Below are 15,234 nucleotides of genomic sequence, written 5' to 3'. Positions count from 1 at the left end.
CGTCATCATTACGCGAATTTTCGAGGCAAGGACTGACGGTTTGGCGCTTTGATTCTTGCACTGATTTGAAACCTGCCACCTTGATCTGGTGCCATACAACCCTATAAATAGATGAAAGGTTCGATTTTTTGAAAAACTTTAGCCACTCCCTCTTGATAACCTCTCAGTCTTCTTCATTTGCTCTTATACCTTCTTGTCCCCGCTTTCATTCCTTGCCAGAAGTTTTCTTCTTTTTCACTCTCTTTGTGTAGCCACTCCTATACACGAAACTATGCCAAGGTCTTGTCGTGCTAATGAGGAGGTTCCTGAAGCCGCCTCGTCAACCACAGCGCCTCTTTCCAGCAGCGGGGAGGTAGAGGTAGAAGATGGTGATAGCCCTTTTATGGTGGAGGTGCTACTATCGAGGCATCCCCTATCCCGGAGTGATTTCCTCAAATATCCGCCCCTTACTCCAAACCCCGTACTTTCTGAGATGAAGCAGGTTCACCTTGACGCCCTTCGTATAAAGTACGGTATTCCCTCCCATATAGAGATGATTTTGGCAGGGGAAGATTACGTTGACGTTCACAAGCCTGGGTATTGTGCTTTCTACGAGTATCCTTTTGTGATCGGCTATACCCTTCATTTCTTCCCTCTAGCAGAAGAATTCTGCAGATTTTACCAGGTTTTCCCGGCTCAGCCTTCGCCTTACACGCTTAAGGTGCTTCTGCTATTGACTAGGTATGTAGAGTTGGCGGAATGTAGCGTCTTTGTCCCTCATCTTCTGCACTTATTCATGCCTGGCTTCCTCAGGGGCACCATGGTGCACTTGAGACTTCGTGGTACAAAAGGGCTGGTAGTCGGGACGGATGACCGGGCGAGCCATAAATTTTGGCATAAATACTTCTTTATCAAAACTGAACACGTCGTTTCGGACCCCGCCGGATATCCGGAGTGATGGAACAAAACTCGTAAGTACTGCCGTCCATTACGTCTCCCTGTTTTCTATAATTATTGTAACTTTTGCTCACTAGTTGTTTTGCAGCTATAGGCCGCCCCCTCGCCCCATTGCGGGTCTCAAGAATTGGGTAGTTCGCATGTTGCCTCATGCAGAGGAAACTCGGACTTGGTCTGCCTTCGTGCAACGTTATGGCCCTAGGGTCTCCTCAGGTAAGAATCTGCTCTACTACCAAATTGGCCATGCGACCCTGCTTAACCATATGACCCTTTTGTGATGGCAGGTCGAGGAGCTTCTAGACGGAGGGCGCCAGTTCTCGCTTTAGACAAGCCATTGCTACTGCAGACAAGTAATTTATCTTATGTGAGTCTGTTTGGGAAGGCCGCCCTCAACTTACTCAACTGGGAGATTCATCTCGAACTGTGGCCACGAGAGAAGAAGCCTCGTTGGTACCGGCCTCACATCCCGTTGATGAATCTTTCTAACAGTGATGAGCCGTTAGAAAGAAAAAGGAGAAGGTTGAAGCTGGGAAAGGGCGTGGCTACATATGCCGACGGCAGCGGAGCCTCCCGGACAGCCCCGATTCCCGTATTTATGGTCGATGCCATTTTGTCGGGAAGGTCTCCCCGAGTGGAGGGAACTGGCCGGGGGGGTTCAGTGTGCTCCATTGAAGGTGTCACATCGTCTAATATTGGAGGACCTCATATCGAGGGTAACGGCTCGGGTTCAGATATCGACCCGGAGGATATTCGTGAATTTTTGGGTCACCACACCCATATGGAGGTTAGGATGGACGGATCTGACCGCCATGTGGTAGTCTCGGGGAGCTACAACTTACTGCTGAACAGCGAGCAGGTTGCGTCGGCCCTCGCTCCTCTATGTGCCGCTCTTGAAAGCGAAACGCTTGGAGCGATGAATGACGCGGAGTTATCTCAGAAGGTCGTCGGTATGGCCCTGCAGGTAGGTTCCCTTTTTTCTCTTTTTTGTCGTGAGGTTGTTGTGATAGTCGGCGTTGGATATTTTATTTTTTAACTCTGCCCTTCTCTTTTGTCAGACTCTCATCTTGGAGGTGGAGAGGGAGCGTCGTGAACGAAAGAGGACGGGCCTTTGTAAGAAGATGTCGTCGAAGTATCATTAGTATCATGCTAAACATCGGGTGATGTCTGACATCTATCATCAGGATCCCGAGTTCCAGGTGTTTTGCAAGGGGCTTAAGCAGCGGGAAGACCAATTGGAGCGTAGGATAGAGGATCTGAAGGAGAGGGACGAGGAGCTTGTGAGGGCTATCGCCCGTAATAGCGAACTGGAGGCCTTCCTTAAGGCAAGGGAGGACGAGCTCGAGTTGAGCAGGGGGGTAATGGCTGAGAATGCCGACTTACAGCTGAAGGTGGCTGACTTGACCGCCGAGTTGAATGCTAAGGCAGCGGAGGTCGACGGGCTCAAGGGCAAGCTGAACGCCAGTACTGATAAGTTGGCGGCCACTACTTCTAAGTCGGTATCTTTGCAGGATGCTCTCCGCATTTCTAGGTCGGAACTTACTGGGGAGAGGGAAGCCTCTGATCGTCAAATAGCAGGGCTCGAAGGGCGTTTTTAGGGAGCTAGAGGCGGAATTGCAGGGGCAAATGGTTTCGCTGAGGGCGGAGGAGACAAATCGATGTTCTCAACCTTCTACGTCTTGTGCCTCAGCCGATCAAGGCTCGCCTCGTCGCTTGTATAAGTTGTGAGTCCATAGGGAGGCTCAGCTCGATGTGTATGAGGCTTTTCATGCTAAGGGCAGGGCAACAGAGGCAGAGATTCAGGCAGTGCACGCTGAGCGCGTGCAGCTCATGAGTCATGTGGATACGACCCCCTTACTCCTGACGGGAAGGTATCAATTCTGATGACGCAAATCACCTTGCTTCTGATTCGTGGTATGAAGACGCTTACCCCGCTGAGGATGATGTGTTGTCTTGGTTTATATTTTACTTTTGCTTAGAAATTTTTGGCATGGGCCGTACTAGGTCCTGTTTGTAAGGACAAATGTAAATGATATTTTGTTGTAATGTAAATTTTACTTTCGCCGGTTTGTTTGTTTGTTGTTTTATTTCTTTTGCTTATTGCATATGATACTGACGCCCTTGGCTATTGGGACGTTGCTTTGAACTGCCCTCGAAGTAGGATCCCATAGTGGTTCGAACGAGGTCGGACTTAAACTTTTGTCGATGGCCTTGGCCATTGGGATGTTGCTTCGAACTGTCGTCGAAGTAGGATCCCATCGTAGTTCGAACGAGGTCAAACTTAAACTTTTGTTGATGGCCTTGGCCATTGGGATGTTGCTTCAAACTGTCATCGAAGTAGGATTCCGTCATGGTTCGAACGAGGTCGAACTTAAACTTTTGTCAATGGCCTTGGCCATTGAGATGTTGCTTTGAACTTTCATCGAAGTAGGATCCCGTCATGGTTCGAACGAGGTCGAACTTAAACTTTTGTCGATGGCCTTGGCCATTAGGATGTTGCTTCGAACTGTCGTCGAAGTAGGATCTCGTCCTGGTTCGAACGAGGTTGAACTTAAACTTTTGGAGACGGTTGTATTCCCGTAGGAAGATATCACATATCGACGATGTCAAACTTAGATTTGTGTCGATGGTTGCATTCCAATAGGAAGACCATATGTCAACTAATGGATATTTGATTCCATACATACAATGGAGATTCGATTTCGCTCATGCAATGGAGATTCGATTCTGTACATATAATGGAGATACGATTCTGCTCATACAATGGAGATTCGATTCTGTACATATAATGGAGATACGATTCCGCTCATACAATGGAGATTTTGATTATCCATATGTAGTCCCTTCATTGCTTCGATCCGAAGATCATATCGACGGGTCGAGGTAATGAACAGCACGTCGATCCATAAAGCATCCCCCTCGTCGCCTCGTTAAAAACCTCCCTAGGAAAACCCGATTGGGACAGAAACCGGGTAAGGAAAAAAGAGTACGGCTTAGGTGACGCCTTTTTTTAGAAGTGGAAGTACTTGAGGTGGGGCGATGTTCCAGTTGTTTTGGAGCAGTTTTCCCTCCATTGTTTCTAGCTGGAATGCTCCTTTGTTTTCTACTGCTACTATCTTATATGGTCTGTCCCAGTTTGTTCCCAATTTTCCTTCATTAGGGTCCTTCGATGCTTGTGTTTTGGACTTGAGGACGTAGTCGCCAATTTTGAGTGGTCGCACCTTGGCCTTCTTGTTGTAGTATCTCTCTATTTATTGCTTCTGGACTACCATTCTTACGTGGGCCATGTCTCTTCGTTCTTCAACTTCATCCAGATCTTATAGCCTACTTTCGTCATTCTCTATTCCGCTCTCGTTAGAGTATCTTAAGTTGGGCTCCCCGACCTCGACAGGTATAACTTCGTGGGTTCCATAGACCAGTGAGCATGCCGTTTCTCATGTGCTAGATTTTGGCATAGTGCGATATGCCTATAATACTCCAGGTAGTAGTTCGGGCCATAGACCTTTGGCTTCCTCAAGCTTCTTTTTCTATATGTTCAGTATTACTTTATTGGCGGATTCAACTTGGCCATTGGCGGCAGGGTGGTATGGCGTGGAGAGTATTCGTTTGATGTGCCATTTTTCAAAAAACTCAATCGTTCTTTTTCCAATGAATTTAGGTCCGTTGACGCAGCTGATTTCCTTGGGGATACCAAAACGACATATAATATTTTTCCATATGAAGGTGATGACCTCATGTCCTCGAATCTGAGTGTATGCACATGCTTCCACCTATTTAGAGAAATAGTCAGTTAAAACTAAAAGGAAACGTACCTTACCTCATCCCGCTGGGAGGGGCCGACAATGTCCATTCACCATTTAATGAATGGCCATGGCGAAGTGATAGAATGGAGGAGTTCTCCCGCTTGATGTATCATGGGAGCGTTCTTTTGACATTGCTCGCATCTTCGGACATAGTCCGCGGCTTCTTTTTTCATGGTAGGCCAGTAGTAACCGGCGCGGATGAGGCATCGAACGGGGGCGTGGTTTCCCGTGTGGGCTCCGCAATGCCCTTCGTGTACTTCTTCTAGTACTCACCTTGTTTGGTGTGGTCCTAGACATTTAGCTAGGGGACCGCTGAACGTTCTTTTGTAGAGATCATTGTTTATTAGGTTGTATCGGGCCACCGGTGCCCGGAGTTTTTTGGCTTCCTTTTTGTCTTGTGGAAGCTTTCCATCCTACAAATAGGCTATGAAGCGGTTACGCCAGTAGCAAGTTAAGTTTATAGAATGTACCTCGACGTGGTCGATTGCGAAATGAAGGAGTGTGACCACGTTTTCTTTGTTGATATTCTTGGTGGTTGCAGCCAGTTTAGCAAGGCCATCTGCTTCGATGTTTTGCGTCCTGGGTATTTGGTCGAGGCGGCACTCATCAAACTCTGGCAGTAGTTTATGGATTTCCGATTGGTATCTATGTAGCCTCTGTTCTTTGATTTGGAAAGTCCCGGTGACCTGGTTCATCACGAGTTGGGAGTTGCAGTGGAGGACGAGTCGTCGAGCGCCATACTTGAGGGCTAATTTCAATCCTGTAATCACAGCTTCATACTCGGCCTCGTTGTTATTCATCTTAGGGCATTGTATGGACTGGAGAATTACTTCGCCCATAGGGACCTCGAGGACGAGTCCCAGTCCTGATCCCGATGTATCTAATGCATCCGTCGGTGTAGAGGACCCAAAGGTTGGAATGTGCGGAAGCGCGAAGTGCTTCCTGTTCTACCTCGGGAAATATCTCCGTGCTGAAATTAGCAACGAAGTCTGCGAGCACCTACAACTTAATGGCAGTTCGCGGTTGGTATGTTATGTCGTGCTCGCTTAATTCTATGGCCCATTTGGCGAGTCTACCCGATAGTTCGGGTTTGTGCAGGATACCACTTAGGGGGAAGGTCGTTACTACTTTTATGGGGTGACATTGAAAATATGGTCTAAGTTTCCGTGAAGCCATGACCAGTGACAGAGCTAGCTTTTCAAGGTGAGGGTACCTTGTCTCGGCATCGATTAAAGTTTTGCTGATATAATAAATCGGAGATTGCATACCTTTATTTTCACGAACCAAGACTGCACTTACCGCAACTTAGTAAACTGCCAAGTACACGAGCAGACACTTGTTTGGATCCGCTTTGACGAGTAGTGGCGGCAAAGATAGATGTGCCTTTAGTTTTCTCAGGGCGTCGACACATTCCTCGTTCCATTACAGCCCATGGTCTTTTCTCAACACATTGAAGAATTTGTGGCATCTATCTGAGGATTGTGAAATGAACCTTGATAGGGCGGCTATTTTCCCCGTTAGTTTCTGCACCTGCTTTTTGCTGGTCAGTACCTCCGGTATCGCGTCAATGGCTTTGATTTGATCCGGGTTGACTTCTATTCCTCTCCGCAACATGAGGAAACCTAGGAATTTTCCCGAGGCCACATCGAAGGCGCACTTCTCCGGATTTAACTTCATCTCGTACTGCCTCAATATCTCGAAGGCTTCTTTCAAATGGCTATTGTAATCTTCCTTTTGTCGTCTTTACAATCATATCATCGATATAGACCTCCATGGTCTTGTCGGGCTGCTCTTTGAACATTTTGGTGACTAACCTCTGGTACGTGGCTCCTGTGTTCTTGAGCCCGAACGACATCACTTTATAGCAGTAAGTCCCTTGATGAGTGATGAAAGTCGTCTTTTCTTGATCATCTTCAGCCATTAGAATTTGGTTGTAACCGGAATAGGCATCCAAGAAACTTAACAATTCGTGCCCCGATGTCGCATCGATTAGTTGGTCGATATAGGGTAACAGGAAGGAGTCTTTTAGGCATGCTTTGTTTAGGTCGGTGAAGTCCACACACATTCGCCATTTCCCGTTCTTCAAATTGACCATGACCACATTGGCGACCCATTGGGGGTATTTCGATTCTCTGATGGAACTGTTGGCGAGTAATTTATCCACCTCTTCGCTGACCACCTTATTGATTGCGGCATTGAACTTTCTCCTCATTTGTCATACCGGCGGATAGAGTGGATCAACATTCAGTCTATGAGTGGCGACATCCTTTGGGATTCCTGGCATATCTGAGTGGGAGAAGGCAAATAAATCGGCTTTGTTAGTTAAAAATTCATGATACTTACCTAGCTCCGAGAGGTTGTGCCCTATGTAAGCCTTTTTTGTGTTGTCGACGTCATCCAATTAGACGGGGTCAAGATCCTCTATAGTTGCCTGACAGGCTTCTACGATATCCGGGTCTATAGTGGCCTCTGTTTATGGGTCGGGTTTGGTTCCCGACATGGCTGATTGTTATGCCTCCGCACTTTCTCCTTTCAGTTGTTTGGTATGCGTGCAATCTTGGGCGATCCGATAGCATTCTTGTGCGGTGCGTGGATCGCCTCGGATGCTAAATATTCCCCAGGGGGTGGGAAATTTGATCACTTGATAAAAGCTTGAGGGAACGACCTGTATAGCTTGTATCTATGGTCTCCCTATGATGGCATTGTAGGTTGTTTCCTGGTTCATAACGTGGAATGTTGTCTCCAGGGTGACTCCTCCTACTAGTACAGGTAGCAAAATTTCTCCAAAAGTCTGTTCTACTGCATTGTTAAAACCCGTTAGCGTTATGCAATGTGGTACTATTTTATCCTCGAGCCTTATTTGCATGAGAACTCGCGGGTGAACAATACACGCACTGCTTCCGTCATCTACCATGATTCTTTTTACATCTGTATCAGCGATGCGTAAAGTTATAACTAAGGCATCATAGTAAGGGAAAGACAAACCATCGGCATCTAACTTATCGAAGATGATACTGTCTTCGAGGTCAACATACCGTTCGTGGGCGACCGTTAGTTTGAGTTTATGCGTGATGGTGAACTTCACATGGTTGATTACCATGTCGTCGCCACCGCCAATGATCATCTTTATGGTGGGTGCTGGCGACGGTGGCTTTGGAGGTCCTTGAGATGGGTCACGTCCTCGGGCGAAGTTAGCTCTTCCTTTGTCGCTCAACAGTTCTTTCAGATACCCCTCATTCAGCATCCTGACTACTTCTTGTTGTAGACCTATGCAATCCTCGGTCTTATGCCCTCTTTCTTGGTGAAATTCGCAGAGGACGTTGGACCTCCTGGTTCTTGGGTCCGATTTCATTGTTTGCGGGCATTGTACCTTCGTGCCCAGCTTCTCTAGTGCGTACACTACCTCTGAAGGGGAAACACAAAAATTATGAGCAGATAGTAGTAGAGGCATACCTCTCTCATTTCGGAGGGGCGCAGTGTGCCGCGGCAAGGCTTCCGCGTGTCGAGGAGGGGGCGCGTTCGATGTTCGGATATAGGGCTGATGCCTTTCTCGGTTGAAGCGTGGTGGTTGATCTCTTCGCCCGTCATTACGTCGATCTCTCCTTGTCTCGATTTGAACCGATGTTAATCGTTGAAGCGACTCGTTCAGGTCATCCTCATCTGCCCTTACCTAGGCGCAGTAGGCATTGTGAATTTCTTCCCATATGGTGGGGGATACTTCATGAGTCTACTGAGCAGTTTTTTGGTCGCTTTTGATCCGATCATGTTTCACCAATTTTGAAAGGCTGCTACTGCCATCCCTTCTGACATGTTTGGTAGGCCCATCCTTACTTTGTTGAATCGGGCCAGGAAATCCCGAAGTCCCTCGCCCATCGTTTGTCTGACGACGAAGATATCATTGACCCTAGCTTCAGCCTTCTTCGCCCTTGCATGAGCGGTGACGAATTTGTCCGCCATCTCCTCGAACGTCGATATCAATCGCGCTGGTAGTTGGGAGTACCATGTCAATGCTCCCCCTGTCAAGGTCTCACCGAATGTTTTTAGCAGCACAGATGGTACTTGTTCCTTTGCTAGATCGTTGCCCTTTACCGCAGTAACATAATGAATTAGATGATCCTCCGGGTTTGTGGTCCCGTCATATATTTTCAAGTATGGCGGCATCTTGAAGGTTTTGGGATAGGGTGAGGAGCAACCCCTTCGATGTATGGTTGTTCAACGAATCGGCCCACATCGCGTTTTGGTAATAGCTTGGGGGCGCCTGGTATTTTGTCAACCCTCTGCTGATGCTCCTTCATTTGATCACGGAGTGTTTTGTTCTCGTTTTCTATCTCTTCCATTTTCTTTAAGATGGCCATGAGTACATCGTCACCTGCATCCGTGACAGTGCGGGTGTTACCCGTTCGTGTAGCGCTCGGCTCATTGGTGGTAGCTGCGATTTCTGTAGGCGGCAAGTTTTCGACATCTCCTTGAGGGGTTTTTTTGAGCATGTTGCTCAGAGCACTTATCAAATATTCTTCTAGCAGCTTTTTGACTGCTGGCGGTGCTTCCCCCCGCCGTGGACGTTGAAGCTCCCCTTTCGTGTAAGACCGTTAGATCCCCGTGTGGAGAAGGTGAGATCTCCCCCTACGGTGTAACTCTTGGTGTTGTGTTCTCGGTGTCTTCCATACCGGCTTTGTTGAGGGAGTTCAGGAGATTGTTTGAGACATCTGCTATCATTTTCAGCCTCGCTTTTTTTTCTGCCATTGTTGGTTTTTATGAGGTTTGAAGAATAGTAATCGTCACTTTCCAGAACCTAGATGAGAACTATGATTTCAGCTATGGAAATCCCCATAGACGGCGCCAAATTGTTTGACTCAAAAGATGTTAAACTCTTTTTGGACAAATCAATTAAAGATGAAGGGGTAAATCGTAGCTGAAGATAATAAACTCTAGGATGATAATAATAGAGAGAAGTGAGTTGTCCGTATTCTTTCATTCAAGGCTGGTGAGTTTTTTTATAAAGTTCCCCCTTTTTACAAGGCTTTCAACCTTCTTATATACTGAGGAGTTTCTTCCAAACACGGAATCGACAAGTAAAGAATTATCTAAGGAATATTCTCTAGGTCTCCTAACGGGCTGATTCTACTGTCGAGGTCATGTTGTCGCTTCTTTTACTACAAGGTCGTATCTCTCTAGGCATCGACTCACAGGTACTCGGTCGTTTGTCGTGCTCGTTGTAGGTCGTGGTCGATCAAATTCGGACGCATACAAATATAATCTCTAATTCTAGGTATTAGGTTTAAAATAAGTAAAGTTATTTTGATACATACCATATTTTGCTAAGAGTATTTTTGGTAAGAAGAAAAGTCAAAACTGCTTGTGCTTTGGGAGAAACTACTTTTTCCTTCTTCTCTTAAACTGTTTCTGCTTCTTCCCAAAAAAACTTTTTCCCCCAAAAAAAGTTTGGTCAAACACCTCAAGTTGAGAAAAAAGTATTTTTTGAGGGGAAAAAAATACCTTTGGGAGTGGGGAGAAGCTTGGCCAAACGGACTATTAGATGCAAATGTGCTTACCTATGGTTCTTTGGCAAACTTTACGATTTAAATCAGTTTTTAAATAATACGTAATCCTAAAATAACAAATATTTATTGCTCAATGGCATGTGATTATAAATTATGAGTAATGAAACTGAATTTCTTTTTCGGTAATGGTTCATCCCTGATTAGTGAAGACAACATATCCTCATTTGTGAAGTTACAAATAGAAGTGATTTTGAGGCGGAGATGTTAGATTTTAATTAGTGTGAGTTTAGGGAGTGGACAGTACACTTCTCTCTGTTTAATTATATTGGCACGTGAAAGCATTTGTTTACTGGTTATCAGCACACATATTGGTATAAAACCTCAAATCCAACTCTGCTATGTAATAATGGTGTTTACCTTAAAATTGGATAACAATTAAATTTGTACGCGGTTTTAAGGATATATGGTTTGATTCAACACAAATACTTAAAAATATTAGATAAATGAATTTAAAACGAAATAAGCAATCAAACCAATTGTGATGACTTGAATTGAACAACGACCGCGTCCTCGATTATACCCCCGATTCAAGCCCGGTCGTCAATAAAGAACAGGATAAGTGAACAACATCTTTAAGAGTAGCTAAAAGGCAGAAGATAAACTTGTGTTGCTTTGATTCGCGTGTCATAGTGTGTTACAAAAGAAAACTCCAGGCCCTCTTTATATAGTAGGGGAGTTTTATCCCTAGTATAAGTCTAAAAAAGGTAAAAATCATCCTTTCTCGTTAATTACTGATCCATAACCGACATCGAGCGAGATCCGTGCCGTGATATCCGGTTGGGTGCGAATATCACGACCCTCTATTCGTCGTGTGTAACCGTTCACCGTGTTTCCCGAGGTCTTAGAACTCATTCTTGGCCTGGGTCACGTTGCTTTACCATACCCGATGACAAGCACATCGTTCGCTCTTCCTGAATCTCGACATGAAGGGTCTCTAACCTCGATTACAATCTCGTGCATATATACCTTTCTTCCGTTTTCTCACCAGGAAATCGGGGTAGACATTTCCCCGATTTTACCCGTACATAAATGGTCTGTCACTAAACTGTACTGGTTCTTTTTTTGGTATGAATACTATAATATGTTATATCATCCTAGTCCTTAGTGTTATAGGGTTTGCTACTACTTTTTTTAGGTCTAGATGGTAAACGACAAACATTATATTCCTATATATTGTTCCACAGAAACAATCTTATTAATATCAACGTCAGGTATCAGAATAAAAAATAATAATGGGAAAAAGATACGTCTGGCTATGGAGTGCCCACTAATAATAAAAGTGTAATTCATAGAATATGAAAATCCTGCTGCCCTGCCCCTTTGAATTTCAGAAGGGTTACAAGCACTTTTATTTTGGCCTCCACCATATATAAATTCTGGAAATCGATGATAGGAGGGGACCCTAGCTATTTGACGCACACAGTGTATAGCTAGAGAAGAAATAAGAATAAGATTGTTCTTTAAGTTGATACTCAGCTTTAACCTTAATATATAGTAGCTTTGAAATCATAAGCGAAATGGAAAATATAACAAAAGAAACAAAAAACAGTAAGGCCACACCACATCCCACAATATAACATGAAAATAATGGAGAGACCTACAACTTCCAATGTTGAAATAAGAAACAATCATAAGTCTAAATTAATACTAGTAAGGGGGGGACTGTTCGCGTAAGCTCTCTTGCTGTGTACTCTTAAAGGCAACTTGATATGTGTTTTCTTTTTCGTGCTCAACAAATTAATATATATTTATATCTATCTATTTATATTTATATTTATATTTATATCTATATTTATCTATACTATATTAAAATCAGGAAGGCCCTAAACGAAATGTCATTCGCCTTTTTTACCCTTTAAAAACTGATTTAATATTGGATAAAATAGTCTTTCCTTATTTAAATTATTTCATAAATCATAAAATCTAAGACATTAACAATTAAATAAAATATTGCATTATATAAACTCTTTCTTTATTAAACTCTATAACATAATTCTAATTCATTTTATAATACTTTTCCTATAAAGGATTTTGAAAGGTGAGTGTGAATGCAATATTTAATTGCACCTGTAAGTTTCCCTCACTATTTAGCCATGAATCATTATTTTACACAATATATGTATGAATAATTAGTATGAATCCGCTAGCAACAATATCTTCAAGTTCATATTTGGAGGAAGTAATGCTTTTCTATATTATTTTTCTCGTGTAATATGCGAGCTTCAGGTTATTTGAACTTAGATAAAATTAGTACAAAAATCACCAATAATGTGTCCAACAATCGTACTAATCCATCATGTAAATTAATAACCAAGAATATTCAAGCATATTTGATCATACGAATAAAAATTAAATATATATATATATATATATATATATATATATTTACAAATATTTGTGCGAAGTTAGAATTTATTATACATATTAATATTATTTTACGGACTACGAAGCGTATGGCTACATAGACAGATTGCGCTGCGAAAATATAAATTTGTATACCTAACTTACATCATGAATTAGCTAGCTAGAAAGCTGTCAAAGTAACCTAATTAGATTTAATTGACTACAGAATTAAATTTATTGTAAATTTAACTACCAAAGTAGAATTCCATTTACTTATAGGAATTGCTTTAACTTCTTGTATGAGTTATCCAACGTTAGTTGTCCTCATTAATCAAGACTGCGAGGCATCAATTTCTTTGACTTTAGAATCGAATCAAGACTGTGAAAAAAGAAGAAAGAACCATTGGAATTGATCCAAAAAAGAAGAGAGAATCATTGGAATTGATCCAAACTCTTAAACATGATAATATTTATCATTTTGAATTATAATTATTTTACAAATTTTTATTTTATAACACAAATACATCTTTTGAATATTTATGTTATTTTTCATGAATTTGTTCTCATTAGTATGGGGTACACGCGCAACGCGCGTACAGTAAGACTAGTATTATATTAAAAGCATGAAGACCCTTAGCGAAATATCGTTTGTCTCTTTTACCCTTTAAAAATATATTATATATTGGATAAAATAATAATTCAAGTTAGTTGCCTAAAATTTAGGGCTTCAAAATTAATGATATTTTGTATATTAAGTACTTCCTTATTTAAAATAGGTATGAATCCTAATTTATAGGACTTCAAAATCAATTACTGAAATTTTACCTTAAAAGAAAAAAACATACTTTTACCATGTTTATTTCCCCATCCCTTTTATTAATAAGAGATGATGTCCCTATTATATTTATATTCTAGAATATTTAATAAAATACCTACAACAAAAGACTAAAATTTAAAACTAATGTTCTTTTTCATTTCAAACGTGATCTTTATTTACAAAATAAAAAATCTGAAGTCCCTCCAAATTAATCTTAATTATTATAAAAATGCTTTATTTAATAAGTCATTTAATTATTTTTATAATTTTAAAAATTTAAAATTAATAAAAGAAATTCTTATTTGGGCTGAAAGTCCTAATATTTAGAACTTTAGAATATTAAAATTTTACTTTATATAGATCATGCACTTAAATTACACGGGATACCTTATGCATCGGGCTGCCCTTTTTTTAATTATAATTCTAAGTCATTCTCTACCATAAATATGTCATGAATGATTTTTCTTTCAATTATAAATTATCTCACACGCTTGCTTTAGTATCTTTTAAATGTTTTTTTTTTATTTTCATTGCTATTTAATTTGATTTTTTGATCATATAAAAGTTGTAGATTATTAGTTGCCTGATTATATATTTTAAGTTCTATACTTCAGCACTATTTAGGTTTTTAATGACTTGTTCTTGCTGAAACTGAAATGAAAACATGATAACTTGTGAAATTAAAGTTATAATATTATTAAACTGAAATAAATTTTAAGTTGAATTGTTGACTTATGATTGTAGATTTTTATAAGACCTTTATTTATTGAGTTATGATACACATATGGTCATCTTCAGGAATATATACTTTTATTTTATTATTTAAACCCAAAATTTTAAATAAATTAGTACTTATTGAGATAGAATACACGCGCATCACGCGTATCTTGAGTCTAGTATGTGTTAATTGTATCAACATGGACTTTTGAACTCTTCATCAATTTTGAAGTTCATATATTGTATGATCAAAGAAGCATTTGAGAACTTTAATCAAGTAAAATCAACTATATCAACTGAAGGTGTTGATCACCTCTTATCTTTTAGAATGATTGAGTTTCATTAATGTTGGAAAAAGATTTGTATACATTTGACTAAATTATTTACAATACCGATCTAAATTCGCATGGTATAACACGTTATGGTCTTATTTATTATTGGAATTTTTACCTTCTGTAGCAAAGGTTAATACCTTATTTATTTTAAATAAATACCATTTAAAAAAATTATATTCTATAGATACCTTTTAAGGTTTATAGCAAAATATTTAATTTTGGTTACCTCCTAGCCCTAATCCACTAAATACGCTAATCAGTTACATTATTTTCTTTCTCTCTCTACTTTGATACATCTCATTCTCTTTCCTCATCCTATTAAAATTTTCAATCTCCTCCTCCTTCCACCGGATTTGTTTCTGCATTAAAATGGCTTTTCCAATTTTATCCTGTGAGAGAGGCTCCTTATGCGAAGTCAAGGACCAGTTTCAATCAAGATGTACAAATGTCAAGAAGCCATAGTCACAAACATACTCGAACAACTGCTGAGAATGGACCTCCCTTGCTTACCTAACGAAACAAGAGTGCCAGATGCAATGCTACCGAAGATTGTTTTTGTGACTGGAAAGATGTGAATATAGTTTTTATTGCCAAACAACTCAGAGTGAAATTTCCACGAAGGTGGCGCTTTTTCACTACCGGCTTCCGGTGAACGGCGGATTCGCCGAAAATTAGGGTTTGTTCTTGAACAAAGACGATGGAGTTTAGGGCTGAGCAACTTGATT

The 15,234-nt window shown here is 41.3% G+C and overlaps 1 protein-coding gene across 1 annotated transcript; it reads right to left on the bottom strand.

Annotated features, from left to right (window-relative positions):
* Positions 1-7,416: 7,416 nt before the first annotated feature.
* On the bottom strand, positions 7,417-8,088 carry LOC107801221 (uncharacterized). The gene has a single exon (XM_016624509.2). The coding sequence runs from the start codon at positions 8,086-8,088 to the stop codon at positions 7,417-7,419; it is 672 nt and encodes a 223-aa protein (XP_016479995.2).
* Positions 8,089-15,234: the final 7,146 nt, after the last annotated feature.

Source organism: Nicotiana tabacum, chromosome 3 (assembly GCF_000715075.1).
Source record: "Nicotiana tabacum cultivar K326 chromosome 3, ASM71507v2, whole genome shotgun sequence".
In the NCBI taxonomy this organism is placed as follows: Eukaryota; Viridiplantae; Streptophyta; class Magnoliopsida; order Solanales; family Solanaceae; genus Nicotiana; species Nicotiana tabacum.
The sequence above is the reverse complement of the archived record's forward strand: the minus strand, read 5'-3'. Positions and strand labels throughout refer to the sequence as shown.

What these genes read in the sequence shown, in the direction of transcription:
- LOC107801221 (XM_016624509.2), bottom strand. Translation starts at nt 8,088, where the DNA reads ATGAAATCGGACCCAAGAACCAGGAGGTCCAACGTCCTCTGCGAATTT.